The following is a 14,958-nucleotide window of genomic DNA, read 5'->3' on the forward strand; positions in this document are numbered from 1 at the left end:
CTGCCAGTTCAAGCCTTCGCCGGTGCCTGTCTCATCGTGTCTGGCCCCTTCTGCCTGATATCACACATACTCTACACTTATTCCCTCCCCTCCTTCTGGCAAGCTCCTTGCTGACAGGGGTTTTTCTCGGTGTGTCTGTGCATTTTCTACTCAGGCAGCTTCTCTCCTTGTATCTCTCTCCTTTAGCACGGAGCACCCAGAGGGCTCTCTGCAGATGTGGCTCGACTGAATTGAAAGAGATTTCCTAAAAGCTTTCCTTCCTAAAAGACCAAGCCCAAGGCCCCCCAAAACATTCTGCAAAAGAAGGCTGTTTCCCGCTCTGTACCCTCTCGTTTGCCTTGCAATGCCCACCCTGGGTGAGGCTTTTAGTTGCTTTGTGTTCTAGTACTTTCAAGGCTCAGAAACAGGGTTCTGTAAAATTTCTCTCTTATTTTTCTTTGGGAAATCATGAAAAGATCAAGCTTTCCCCCCCCACATACCTGCCAATCATGCAGACAACATTATTTAAAAAAAATAATTTGTGTTTTAACATGCCATGGAATTAGTGGTGGAGGGGGAGAGATGGGGGCTGGAGATGGTTTTTGCCTTTTAGCTGCTCAAGTCTGCTTGTCTGGAGTGTTCAGACCCACACACTTATGTCACCAGCCCCAAGTCTCTAATTATGCTCCTCACTCTTAGAAATGAAAGATAAATGGCATAGATATAAACTTCCATTTGTCAGAATTGATTTCCTGTTTTAATTGGGGGGTGTAATAGATCCGTCTTTTCCAGCAACAGAAACATGTGTGCTCTGATTACATCTATCAGTCTTGGATTCAGGGAAGTCTAAGAAAGGAGGCACACAGTGACAGAAACACACTCCCCGTTGGTATCTTTTCACTTCCCTTAAATAGATGCAGGTTTTTTTTCATGTGTAATTACAAGCTAAAAATATCAATAACGTGAAGTACAATTTATGCTGTGACTGCCCTTTCAAAGTGAGCCCTTACTTGTCTAATTCAGGTTGAGAATTCCTGCCTCTGGGGTTTTATAATTCATTCAGCCTCACGTCTTTTGGTGAGGTTTTCCCTTTCTTTGCTACTTGGAAAGTGCTAAGGAAATTCATTTTTTTTTAAATAGGAGTCTCAAGGCCCCAAACTGCTTGTGGCAAGCTCCTCCTGGTTGTTGACAGTCAACAGAGTGGTGAAAAATAACCCACAAGACCGCACATCTGGAGGCCATAGAAAGGAGACCCAAACTGGTGAGCCACATGAGCTTTATCTCCGTGAGAGCTTTGGACTGTCCTCAAAGACTCAGACTGCCCCGTAAGTAAGCCAGAAAGCCTCCCATGCCTCCCATTTACAAATCACTGCTATAGCTTTCATATGGTTACTATATATTTGTAATGAATGTCATCAACAAATCAGCCAACTAACAAAGGGGCCAAATAAAAAGAAGGCAAAACAAAAAGCATACAATTTTCATGAACACCACAGCTGTAACAGAGGAAAGAGGGCCCTATGAATGACAGAACTGAAGGACATATTTTTCCAGGCCCATGAGTAAGTTCCCTTGACCTTGAGACTCTACTTTCTAATCCTCTTCAAAAGACTGCACAAGACTGCACGCATTAATTTTATTGAAAAGCATCCTGAGGGAGAGAAGGCCTGGGTAGGGAAACAGGTTACGGGAAGATGTGACAGCTAATGGTTAGACACGGACCCAAATACGTGCGAGGCCTATACTAGGAAGACAGACTTGATTGCTCTGTGTGCATGTCCGCCTCCCTGTGACCTCCTATCTGTAGACTGGCAAGACGTAGAGGTCAGTGCCAGAGAGAACTGTGGGCTATTACACCTGGGGAGCTTTAAGACAGGCTCTGTTCTAATGACCAGACTGAACAGCTCGGAGAAATTGAGCGGTTTGTCCACTGTCACACATCTTGTTCGTGTTGAGGCCAGGGAGGGCTACCCTGGTATCCTGCCTATTTCCAACGTACATACTCTGCATCTGAGTCAACTTTCTCACAATCAAAGCCACACAAAGATGTGACAGATGAGCCCCAGGCAAGCCTTTGAGCAGAAACTGGGGTGAAGGACCAGATGGATTAATGGACACCCGTTCCTGGATTAGAAGAGGCGATTAACAAACTCCACTTTTAAGGTCCCATCAAATCCTGAGATCCTACAGCTCTGTGAGAGAAGAATGTGTGGCCCAGACACCAAGCAGTAAGGACAGACTCTTGAGGGGACTGGCAGGCTCGAGGGGACAGAGTAGACTGCCTACTTGTGGAAGTCCTCAATGCAGTGAATGAGGCCACCAGCGTCCACGGTGAATGGGATCCCGTCAAGGCTGCGGTGGCACATGACACAGGTAAAGCAGTGAGGATGATAGGCCTTTCCGGTGGCTCGCAGGATCCGCTCCATGATGGGCTTGGAGCACACACTGCACTGTTCCAGGGTGTTCTGGGGAAGGAGAGATAAACACCAATGTTAAACTGGGACTTGAGGAGCTCCACATATTTAATACCTTATGGCAAGACCAGCAGTGTTTGTTACAGACACAATTGGCTCATGTGCCTATCACAGTACTTGGGAGAAAGCAGAGTGCATACCTTTATTATAGAGACAAGGAAACACGTAAGATACATCAGGGGTCTTTTCTAAATTCACCCAGGTAGTAGGTGGCCAACCAAGCATTTAGAACACATGTCTTCTGACTTCCGTCCCTTTTCTACCACTATTGCGGGGTTGATGGCAAACATTTCTGTAAAGGCACATACGGTAAATATTTCTGGTTTCGTTGCAGCAATTCAGTTCTGCTGTCATAGTGTGAAGGCAGTTGTAAATGCACAGGACTGTGTTCCAATAAAACTTTACTTACAAAAGTGGGCTGGATTTTGCTCACAGCTGTAGTTGTTTGACCCCCTGAACTGCATAACCAAGGTTCTCCACTGGAAGAACACCTCACTATTCTAAAACTTGATGAGTCTTCAAAAATCTGGGAGGGTCACCAAGGACCTTAAGATTTTAGGAGGGTCTGCCTGATGATGGAGACTCACAGAGCATGCCAGTTGTAGAACCCAATCAGGGCTCAGCATAATCCATTAGGCTTTTGATTATTTAAAGCTTTGATTTGAACACCACCTCCAAGTTTAGTGTTGTGCACCCTGGACAGAAAAGAAAGTCAACTTATCTGCCTTACAAAATATGCTGAGCTTTAAAAAATGAAACCCTCACCAAAAGGGATACCATATATTGATCAGGACTTGGAAAGATTGATAAAATTGGCTATTAACTTTCCATCCTTCCCTAGAATCCCATGCTGTCTACTAAACAACCTTGTTATATGCTATATTCCAAGTGAGATGTATGGACTGATTCAGAGTTTACAATCTAGAATAAACCTGGGATGGGGATCTTATTAGAAAGATGCAGAACTGGAAGGGATGTGGAAAGTAAGGAGTAATTTCCCTCTTGCCATGAGAACCTTTAAATAGCTCTCACACAAGAAATGCCTATAGGTAGATAACTAGTGTGCTGATGTCTCAACCACAGCAACAGTCTCTGATTGGCTTTCTTGTTTGCATCTCTCCTTCTCTAACACTTTCCTGTTCCCTAAGTGACTTCCAGTTTCCTTTCCAAAACACAGATGTGACCAACTAACTTTGCTTCTAGCAAAAACTTCTATAGCCCCACAATGTGATAAGAACTAATTCCTTACCTGACATTCAACCTCCCTTTCTAGGGTCAGATTCCCCTAATGTCTCAGATTGCTCATGCTATTTCAAATTTATGAGAAACTTCCATAATTCTGTGCATTGGCTAATGCCTAGAGTGAACTACAGTTTATCATCTTGAACTTTCAAGGTACAGGTCAGAAGGCAACTCTCCAGTAAAAACTACCTTGATGCCTTCAGTTGGAATCAATTGCTTCTTTCTCTACCCTTCCTGAGCACTTACAGTGTTCACTGTAGTAAAATTATTTGCACATGTCTATTTCTTCTATTAGACTAATCTCTTTAAGGGAAGCAACTATGTCTTTTTAAAAAAAGCTATTAAATTCCGGTGCAGTTAACATACAGCGTTATATTAGTTTCAAGTGTGCAATATAGTGATTCAATAATTCTATACATCAGCCTGTGCTCATCACAATAAATGTACTTTTAATCCCCAGCACCTGTTTCATCCATCCCCCCATTCACCTCCTCTCTGGTAACCATCGGTTTGTTCTCTGTAGTTAAGAGTCTGTTTCTTGGTTTGTCTCTCTCTCTCTTTTTTCCTTTTGTTCATTTGTTTTGTTTCTTAAATTACAGATATGAGTGAGATCAGATGATATGTCTTTCTATGACTGGCTTATTTTGCTTAACATGATACTCTCTACTTCTATCCACGCTGTTACAAATAGCAAGATTTCATTCTTCTTTTATGGCTGAATAATATTACATATGTATCCCTCATCCATTCATCTGTTGACGGAAACAATTATGTTTCCATAATTTGGCTATCATAAATAACATCACAATAAACATATGGATGCAGGCATCCTTTCAAATTAGTGTTTTTACATTTTTTTGAGCAAATACTCAGTGGTGTGATTCTTGGATACTAAGGTAGTTGTATTTTTAACTTTTTGAGGAACCTCCCTACTGTCTTCCATAGTGACTGCATTAGTTTACATTCCCACCAATAATGCACAAGGGTCCCTTTTTCTCCACATCATTGCCTACACTTGTTTCTTGTGTTTTCAATTTTAGCCATTCTGACAGTTGTAAGGTGATATCTCATTGTAGTTTTGATTTGCATTTCCCTAATGATAAGTGACGTTAAGCATCTTTTCATGTATCTGTTGGCATCTGTATGTCTTCTTTGGAAAGAAGTCTGTTCATGTCTTTTGCCCATTTTTAATTAGATTATTATTATTATTGTGTGTGTGCATGTTGAATTGTATAGGTTCTTTATATATTTTTGGATACTAACCCTTTATTGGATAGGCTATTTACTAATATATTCTCTCATTCAGTAGTTTGTCCTTTAGTTTTGTTGATTGTTTCTTTTCATGTGAAGAAGATGTAGTCCCAATAGTTTATTTTTGCTTTTATTCCCCTTCTTCAAGAGACATATCTAGAAAAATGTTGCTACGGATGATGTCAGAGAAAATACTGACTAGGCTCTCTTCTAGAATTTGTATGGTTTCAGATTTCACATTTAGGTCTTTAATCTATCTTGAGTTTATTTTTTGTATATGGTATAAGAAAGTGGTCCAGTTTCATTCTTTTGCATGTAGCTGTTCAGTTGTCCAGATACCATTTGTTTGAAGAGACTTTTTCCCATTGTATATTCTTGCCTGTTTTATCAAAGATTAATTGACCATGTAATCGTGGATTTATTTCTGTGCTTTCTGTCCTGTTCCATTGATTCATGTGTCTGTTTTTGTGTTAGCATCATACTGTTTTGGTACTACAGCTTTGTAGTATAACCTGATATCTGGAATTGTGACACCTTCATGTTTGTTTTTCTTTTTCAAGATTGTTTTGGCTATATAGAGTCTTCTGTGGTTCCATATAAATTTTAGGACATTTTTGTTCTAGTTTAGCGAAAAATGCTGTTTGTATTTTGACAGAGATTGCATTAAATCTGTAGATTGCTTTGGGTAGTATCAACATTTTAACAATGTTTGTTCTTTCAATCCAGGAGCATAGAATATGTTTTCATTTGTTTGTGTCATCTCCAATTTCCTTCATCAATGTTGTATAGTTTTCAGAGTATAGGTTTCTTGCCTCCTTGGTTAAGTTTATTATGAGGAGTTTTGTTATTTTTGGTGCAATTGTAAATGGGATTGTTTTCCTAATTTCTTTTCTGTGCCTCCATTATCAGTGTATAGAGATGCAATGGATTTCTGCACATTGATTTTGTATCCTGTGACCTTACTAAATTAACTTAACAGTTTTAGTAGTTTTTTTTTTTTTATGGTGTCTTTACAGTTTTCTAAATATAGTATCATGTCTGCATGACTGTCAAAATCTAGACTGCAAATAGTCAAAGTCTCTTTCTTTCTTACCAATTTGGATGCCTTTTATTTCTTTTTCTTATCTGATTGCTGTGGCGAGGACTTCTACTACTCTAATGAATAAAAGTGGTGGGGCCCCTTGGTGGCTCACTCAGTTAAAGGTCTGACTTCGGCTCAGGTCATGACCTCATGGTTCATGAGTTTGAGCCCTGTGTCAGTCTTTGTGCTGACAGTGCAGAACCTGGAGTCTGCTTCGAGTTCTGTGTCTCCCTCTCTCTGCCCTTCCCCCACTCATGCTCTCTCTCTCTCTCTCTCTCTCTCAAAAACATTAAAAATGTTTTAATAACATTAAAAATTAAATTTAAAAGTGGTGGGAGTGGACATCCTTGTCTTATTCCTGATCTTAGGGGAAAAACTCTCAGTTTTTCACCATTGAGTATGACATTAGCTGGATTTTTCATATATGGCCTTTATTAGGTTGAGATATATTCCTTCAGAACCTACTTTGTTGATTTTTTTTTATCATGAATGGATGTTGTACTTTGTCAAAACCTATTACTGCATCCATTGAAATGATCATATGATTTTTATCCTTTCTCTTGTAAATGTGTTGTATCATGCTGATTGATTTGCAAATATTGAACCACCTTTGCAACCCAGGAATAAATCCCACTTGGTGAATGATTTTTTTAAATGTATTGTTGGATTTGGTTTGCTAATATATTTTTTTTGAGGATTTTTGTATCTATGTTCATCAGAGATATTGTCCTGTTGTTTTCTTTTTTCTCTTTCTTTCTTTCTTTCTTTTGTAAGTGTCTTTATCTGATTTTGATATCAGGGCAATGCAGGCCTTGGGGACCATGTCTTAAGAATATATTTTGCTGTCCTATGCTATACCTAGTATAGTATCTGGAATAAAACTAAACCCAGGTTGAATGTGTGAAAAAAAAAAAAAGGAATATTGTTTACAATCTACCCAGGCATCTCTGGGCTGGTCTGACTCTCCTGTCTCTGGAATCCATCCGAAGATGAATTGGTATATCCATCACCATCCTCTCCTCAAAGCTGTGGTTGCTGAAAGTTCTGAAATTGCTTAGTATGCCTCTGGTCACAGTCTAAACTCATGGAAACTATTAACCTATTTCCCCCCCATTTTGAAGTGGTGAAATTAAAATAGCAGAAGAACATAAGATGAAAGTCTGGAGAAAATGATGCTCTGGACAATGAGGGCCCTACTTTTTTTCTACCCTGGTGATCTGAGCTGATGTGGCTGCAAACTGTCTTCCCAGGGCTTGTGTTTTGCTCTTCTGCGGGTTTTAACTTTTTTTTTTTTTTTTTTTTTAAGGCAGTCCTGTAATCCTGTAATGGAGCTGAACAAACCAGAAAATGCTTGACCAGAAAATGTGTTTGTTTGCATTGAGGCTTGGCTGCAAGATTTAGCCCATTTACTCAAAACCAGCAGCAGCATATAAGGTTGAGTCAGTTTCTAAGGAAAGACTTTATGGTCTGTGGAAACACTGTTTAAAGGACAGGTAATCTGAACACTTATGCTACAAAGGAAAAACTGTGTAAAGTATGCCTACAGTGAGACGACTATAATATACCCACAGATCAGAAAATGAAGGTTCCAAGAATACAGCTGACTGGAAGCTTGGGCTAGCACGTGGTAGAGGAGGACATATTAAACTTCTCTAGTCAGCTCCCTTTGCTGTACTCTTCTTCCAGTCTCTAGCTGGTCCACTAGGAGCTGTAGACATATCTTCTCTTAGAGCAAGGATAAAGACTCTTATAAAGCTTCCCATGGTAAGTGTAGCTACGATCTGTCAGCATACAAAGTTATTACAGTGTTACTGACTCTATTCACTGTGCTGTACTTTTCACCTCCGTGACTTATTCATTGTACAACTGGAATTCTGAATCACTATGTTGTGCACGTGAAACTAATATACCATTGTATATCAGCTACACTTAATAAAAGACTTTTATAACATTAGAGTGGAGGGAGCAAGAGGTTCCTCTAGTCCAGCCCTCTGATTTCACAGGTGAGAAAAATAGACCCAGAGCACTGATACACTTGGATGTGAGTCATGGAGTTCATTAGGGGCAGAGGAGGGACTAATACCCCAGGTTCCTGAAACTACCTAATTCATACAGGGATCTGATGATCGTTGTGTTGCCATAGGGAAGGAAAGTTGCTAGATGAAGAATATGAATTGTTTCTCTGGCTTTGGTAGCATCTACTGTATGCCTTTGGGTAAATCATTTCTTCTCTCTAGAGCTCACTTTTCTCATCTATAGTACAATGATTAATTCCAACTCTGCAATTTTATTGCTTGTGATAGATCAGAATTAACCACAGTGGGAAAAGGGTAATGTTTCCATTACTAGAGATATACTAGAAACAACTGGACAACTCCTTGTCTGAAGTTTGAAAGGAAGGTTCATGTGCTAGAAACCTCGACTGTATAATCTTTACGATGCCTTACCACTTGAAATTCCAGAAATTACTGGTGATAGAATTTCAAGCATGACAGAGGAAGAACTTTGTGTCTCCTTATAGATGATTATTTTAAAGCCAGACTAAAAGATGCCCTCTTTGCATAAACACAGAGCTTTTGTAAAGCCAGTAAAAATGAAATGTCTAATAAAATAGTTTTTAAGGAAATAGACAAAGAAATAAGTCTCCAAGCAAATAAGTGACAGAAGGGCATCTCTAAGTATGTCTACTCAAATTGCATCTTGTGTGTGCAGTACAGGTGCTATGGCTAAGGGGAGGGCTAGGAAGAAAGAGCACACGCTAACATAAGAATGTTTCATGACCTGGTTCTGGATCCATCACTACTGCTCCTTCCCATGGATCTCACCTTCCAATTGCACTCTGACTGCTTTGCCACCACTTTAATAAGCTACGTTCTTTTACAATCCCAGAATATCTCACATCCTTCTTCGCCTAGAGAATACCTATTCATTCTTCAAAGTTGAGCTCCAATGTCGCCTCTTCTGAAAAACACTTCTAATTCTCCCTCTGCTCCCTCTCCCTCTCCCACTGCTAATTCTCCCCAAGAAAAATAAGTCACTTCTTCCACCCCCATAGGATTATATGATGCTTCTCTGATGACAATGATATAATGTACTTGATTTCATGATTTACATCGACCTCTACAAGCAAACCGTGACCACCCCCACCCTCCTTGCGTGGAGCCATAATCATTGGATGAGCTTCTTAGGAAACAGATTCTGAAACAGAGATTTGCACATGGGAAGTTATTGGAGCTAAGATGCTTCTGCAGAGTTGTCCTTCCTTGAGGCTTGGGGGTAGGGTCTTACAACTCTGCATCTACTGGTCAGTGGATACAGGATGCTCTCAAGAAGGAGTGATCTTGGGTGAAGAGGTTCCCTTCAACCAACTGAGAGTAATTACCAGAGAAGGAACTCAGCTATGAATGGTCAGGGTGGGGGGAGGATAAGAGTCTTGGTCGTGAAGAAGGGTCTGGGATGTACACTATAGCCTCCACACCAGAACCATCCTTGCCCAGGACCTGCACAATCCCTGACACACAGTGGGCAACTGCTGACCAGCTGTGAGGCACCTTGCAGCTTAAGTTGAATGAAGAGTCTGGATTTCTTTTCTTTTTCCAAAATTCTAGGCACCATTTGAGGATTTATTTATTTTTTTAGAATCTTGAGAAAATGTTTTAGGCAGTTACTCTGATGAAGGTATGGCTATAGGGAGAAGATGTTAGAGTAGCAGAAAGAACAAGGAAGCTTATAAACTTTTCTGAAGTGATGGCAATACAATTGCGATTAAAAGCAAAAAAGTTAAGTGAAAATAAAAATAAAATCACAAACAAATCTTGTACACTAAACTCCCAAATGTAACTGTTTTTAAATTGGAGATACAATCTGGTTGTATCTTTTCTATCCTTGGGTACTGTATAAATAACTTGTCTAATTCACAGGCAGAAGAGCTAGAAGAATCATCTGAATATAAATGAAGCCTATAGGTAACATAAGCATTAACTACTAGTTAGATGACAGAAAAAATATGTCTAAAATTTACATATTGCATAGGTGTGTGTGCATCTTCAATGGTTAGGTATTTTAAATCAAGGCACATAAGTATTTGAAGATGCAGAAGAGTATAAAGTGTTGCCATTTAGAAATGTTAAAATTTTCATTTCATAAAATTAAAATGTGATCTTATATTCAATCTTTATTGTTTTTTTTAGGTACAAAAGCAGTTTTGAAACAGAAAAGACTCTTGGAAAAAACGAGGGTGACGTCTCATTTCTCGATACAGTTTTGGTCTCGTTGGGATAAAAATAACAAGAAACAAGAAGAGTTTGAAGATATTAGGCTCTTAAGATCTTTAGAAGTGACTCTTGTCCAGGAGTTTTCAACTGTTGCCCACCTCTCTCATAATCCTTGGCTCGAGGAAACAGTTACCAGGGCAGAGCATCCAAAATAAGCCCAACTCACTCCTGGATGAAGAGCATGAAAGGATGGCACCTAAGGGGGATCCATATTGTACAGTTTAAAAACCATGATTCTAGTCCAACTACCAGATTCAAGAAACTAAGGCGCAGAGAGGGGAAACACCTAGTAGCGGATTTGGAGTTGGAATATTGATCTCTTGATTCTCCCTCCATTGGGTAATCCCTTGCCCATCACACTATACCTACTTCATATTTCAGAAGACACACTCCGTTTCACAAACATAAGGCATTCAAACTGACTACCTACAAGTTATATGCATATAAATAAGGAGAGGAAATATGTCAAGATCTTAACACAGTCTGCCTACTGTCAATTTCATTGGCTCCCACAGGGTACGATAGAAAACTCATTGTCGTGTACCCCTATCATCTACAACAGTATGCTTGCATAAAACTGATGCTCCCCAAATACTGGTTAGACCATGCATGAATAAACACTGGATAGGCATGTCCATAAAACAAAATTATTCTCTTTAACCATGCAAAACAGTTCTCTAGTCCGGAGCTTCTCAATTGGCAGGCTAAGGCACAGTGTGTCTCAATGGGTTCCAGGTGTACCGCATTGTAGAAGGTCAGAGGGGACCAGGGGCTTCCATAGTTCCTGAGTAGTCACCTTGGGTGAGGAGAAGCCCCACCCACTGATTCCAGTATGCTGAATGCATGCCATCATTTCCCACAAGGATCATGATGTAAAGTAGGTTGGGAAGCACAGCTTGGGCTTAGGTGTTGGTGTTCCCAATGGAATAGCAATGTGGTGCAGTAAGAAGGGACGACGGCTACAGCTCAGCAAACCTCCACTGAAATGCCAGTGACATTATTTAAAGTCAAATAATTATATTCCGTATCTGAATTTTGTATTTTAAACTTTTTCTGGATTTTGATAATCAGTAAGTCTTCCCAAATGATGGCAGTACTTTTGGGTTTCCTTGCAGATGAAGACAGCATTTTACCTTGGTAGTTCTCCTAATAACCTGTATTATACACTTCCCTACAGCTCTGCCTCCCAGTGAGGAATACATTTCCTATTAAGAAGTTTCTTGCACTTTCCAAGTGTCTTTCACCTATATCTGTATCTATATCTTCATCTAAATCTCTCTCTGTATCTCTATTTGTATCTGTATCTGTGTTTCAAAACATCGAAAATAAAAATGGTAAGCCCAGTGTCTTTCCATGCCTACGACGATGATTTTTTAAAACCAGAAACAAAACTCCTATTCTGTAGATGAGAATTCTAATTTTTCTAAATAGGAAAACTCTTGAGTCAATTTATGAGATGGTATGAAACCCTTAGAATGTGTTTTCTTTTGATGTTATTAGCCACACACAAAAATACAGCTACGAAACATGTAACTGGAAATTCAGTAAAATAATTCAACATTCTTATTTTTTTGTTTACTTCCACTAATTTTTTTGAACAAAACTCTTTGTACCCAATGCCTGTATTACCTCAGCTTTCATATAAATACCTTGTAAGGAAACTTTTTGCATGATTTTCTGATGAGCAAAGCAGCTAGCCTCGCCACTTAATTTAGCACTGCAGAAAGCCTAAGGAGTAGAACAAAATGTCCAACATTCTGGCAGGTACAGAGGCAGAGAGAACAAAGATACCATCCCTGCCCTCAGAGGTTTCCCATGTAGTGGGAGGAGCAGACACTTCTATAAATAACTGACTAGAGGCAAAGGGCAGAACACATTCCTATTATGGAGGAATGAGTAATGTGTGATGGAAACAGAGTAATTACTTCTGAATGGTAAGGGACCAGGCAACATGGTGATGGTGTGAGGCTGGGAACCTATCTGGGTGGGATTTGACTTGGTTCTTGGAGGGGAAAAAAAAAAAAAAAAAAAAAAAAAAAGGACATTATAACAGGCTTTGGAATTAACATTGTGTTACAACAAGAGTTTTCATTATCTAAATCCGAGATATGCCTACATTGAAACAAAATTCCTTTCACAGGAAGAGTTTGTAACAAAGTCAGGGTATTGAGCAGAGCTGGTGAAGGGGAACTCCACTCTGCCAGAGATGAATATCTGTGTGTCAATTGCATGCATGACTATTAATGTACAATTTAGCAAAAAAAAAAAAAAAAAAAAAAAAAAAAATTCTTGCAAATTTTTCTGTATTTGGACTACATAAACTGGATTTAAAATTAAGAAACATGTCCTAAAATCACAAGCAAAAAGGCTGACACAAAGGACAAAAAGATCAGTACAATTAAGTCAGTGTATCCAATTCTGCCAGGAGCCACAAATCACATTTTTGACCAAGTAAATAAAGCCCTGTTGCTTCTTCTGAAGCACTCAGGTTGCGATTATGATCTGAGCTTTAGGAAATTAAAAATAAAATCCCACTGAAGGACATTTAGTTTATCTATACCTTAAGGCCTGGAGAGGTGGTGTTTTACCTTAAAATGCCCTTATAGTACGCCAGCTTTTCCTAAACACTTCTCTTGAATGTCTCATAACCCTGGAGGCATAGGATGAAGGCGGAGGGGGCTGAGCCCTGATGAATGTGCCAGACCTTCATGCCAGGAGCAAAATGAAAAGATCATAGCACTCCATGGAGACTACTGAGAGAGGAGAAAAAAGAACAGAATTCCTTTCCTTCCCAGCCAAGTCAGATCACAGATTTGCCTTTACCACACTTTCAAGGTACAGTCTGTTGGGACTTGTCAACTCAGGAACCAGAGCAGTGAGACTGTCATTCGCAGCGAGAGAAGGAGTGACAGATGCGACACCTGGGCTAGAAAGTCCATGCAACGTTCCTGACCTTCCTGGCCTTTAGTTTGCTTATCTACTAAAAAAGACTCAAAGTGTTTACATTGCAGTGCTGCTGGGACCAAATGAGATCCATAATCTCATTATATAATAAATACTTTTATGTCATTCTCCTTACAAATTCTAAGGGTTCTGGGACATATATTTCATTACCTTGGCATTCATTGATCATTTAATTGAATTACTATATCTACGCACTACATTTCTCTTTTTTTCTAATTTGTCCTTCACCATTGATTCTTCTACATTTTATAGAAGAATTTTATATCTCTACTTTTTTTAAAAAAATGGATTATTTAAGGAATCTTGTGTATGATACTCTGAGACACCTGGATAATACCATCATATAAAATCAGCTTCTGGATTCCTAAGAGATTTTCCCTCCTGCTTCCTGGGAATTTTGTGAAAAAAGCTGTTGTTACTTCTATTGTGAATATAATTGTACCTCAAAACCATAAATTTCTTAGTCCTTCATGAAAGTAATATATATTATTTTATACTCCGCAAACAAAAAATGACAGCTTGCCTTGGTAGAGTTTTTAAAGTTTACTCAGGGCACACAACGAAGACCTCATTTAATCTCTACAACTATGTATGACAGGAGGTAGAATGGTAGAATTCTTGTCCCAGTTACATGTCACTTGCTTATAGATGTGGCTGGATTTGAACCTATGTCTTCTAAATTCAAAGACAAAGTTGTTCATTCTTCTCCTTCTCGCTGTCCTCCAGTTAAGTTTCTCCTATAAGTCTCTATCTGGTTCATGTGATGCCAATTACACTGAATGTGGTTATGAATTTCTAGCAAACTGCCATAGCCTTTCACAAGTAACAGAGTTTGCCTGAGCTTGAAAAAACTTACGAAAATCATCTTGTTCAACTCTCTCCCCTTAGATGGTAGCACATTGCATTCAAGGAGGTCAATTGCTTAGTGTTGTAACTAGGGAAAGAGCTGACTGAGTTCAGGGCCTGATTACTGTGGTTTCTATATAGTGTTCTTTCCCAAACACCACGCTGGATCATTCTGGAGTACCAAAACTTTTCTTTGGTGTTCTGGCCCTTGTTAGCAATAAGAATATGAAAACTAATGTTGGTTAATTATTGACATAATTACTTATATCGCCAATGAAAAATCATTAGTTGAGTATATGACATAATTTGGGTTTTTGCCACTGTCAAAACAAGGCTGTCTTATACCGATAAGTATGGTGGCCTTCTGGCTAATAACTCAGAGAGCTAATCCTATCCTAAGCCTCATGGCATGATGTCTTAGGTCCAACTTTCATAATTCCTGCTACTTGCAATTTATAAATAGAGGTTATTAACAGAACTCAGATCAGTTCCCCTGAGGTAGTCACTTTCTGGAGTAGCTGGAACTTCACAGCTTATACAACACAATTTCAACATCCGACTATCAGTTTTTTCATCTATAGAATGGGATACTAATTATTGTCCAGTCTATCTTTCAGGCTTTTGATGATGAGATAAGAAATATAAAATGCACTCTTAAGAATGTAAAGATTAAATAGAGAATAAGCCTGTGGTTACCAGAGGGAGGTGGGTGGCAGATGGGTGACATAGGTGATGGGGATTAAAGAGTACACACATCATGATGAGCACTGAGTGATGTATAGAATTGCTGAATCACTATATCGTACCCCTGAAACTAATATAACACCGCATGTTAACAATACATGAA

General features: G+C 39.2%; 1 protein-coding gene and 1 long non-coding RNA gene across 9 annotated transcripts in view; one reads left to right on the forward strand and one right to left on the reverse strand.

Moving 5' to 3' along the window:
* LOC123611106 overlaps positions 1-12,312 on the forward strand; it is a 62,889-nt gene extending 50,577 nt beyond the window's left edge. The window contains exons 2-3 of the long non-coding RNA XR_006718436.1: positions 1,120-1,304; positions 10,218-12,312. This is a non-coding gene — a long non-coding RNA (uncharacterized LOC123611106). The remainder of the gene's footprint in view (positions 1-1,119; positions 1,305-10,217) is intronic.
* LOC123611099 (LIM domain containing preferred translocation partner in lipoma) overlaps positions 1-14,958 on the reverse strand; it is a 680,366-nt gene that overhangs the window by 9,820 nt on the left and 655,588 nt on the right. For all 8 annotated transcript variants that reach the window (XM_045502614.1, XM_045502618.1, XM_045502617.1 and 5 more), the window contains one exon: positions 2,266-2,444. In XM_045502614.1, the coding sequence (XP_045358570.1) occupies positions 2,266-2,444 (179 nt within the window). The remainder of the gene's footprint in view (positions 1-2,265; positions 2,445-14,958) is intronic.

The sequence above is a fragment of the Leopardus geoffroyi genome, chromosome C2, assembly GCF_018350155.1.
Source record: "Leopardus geoffroyi isolate Oge1 chromosome C2, O.geoffroyi_Oge1_pat1.0, whole genome shotgun sequence".
Classification (NCBI taxonomy): Eukaryota; Metazoa; Chordata; class Mammalia; order Carnivora; family Felidae; genus Leopardus; species Leopardus geoffroyi.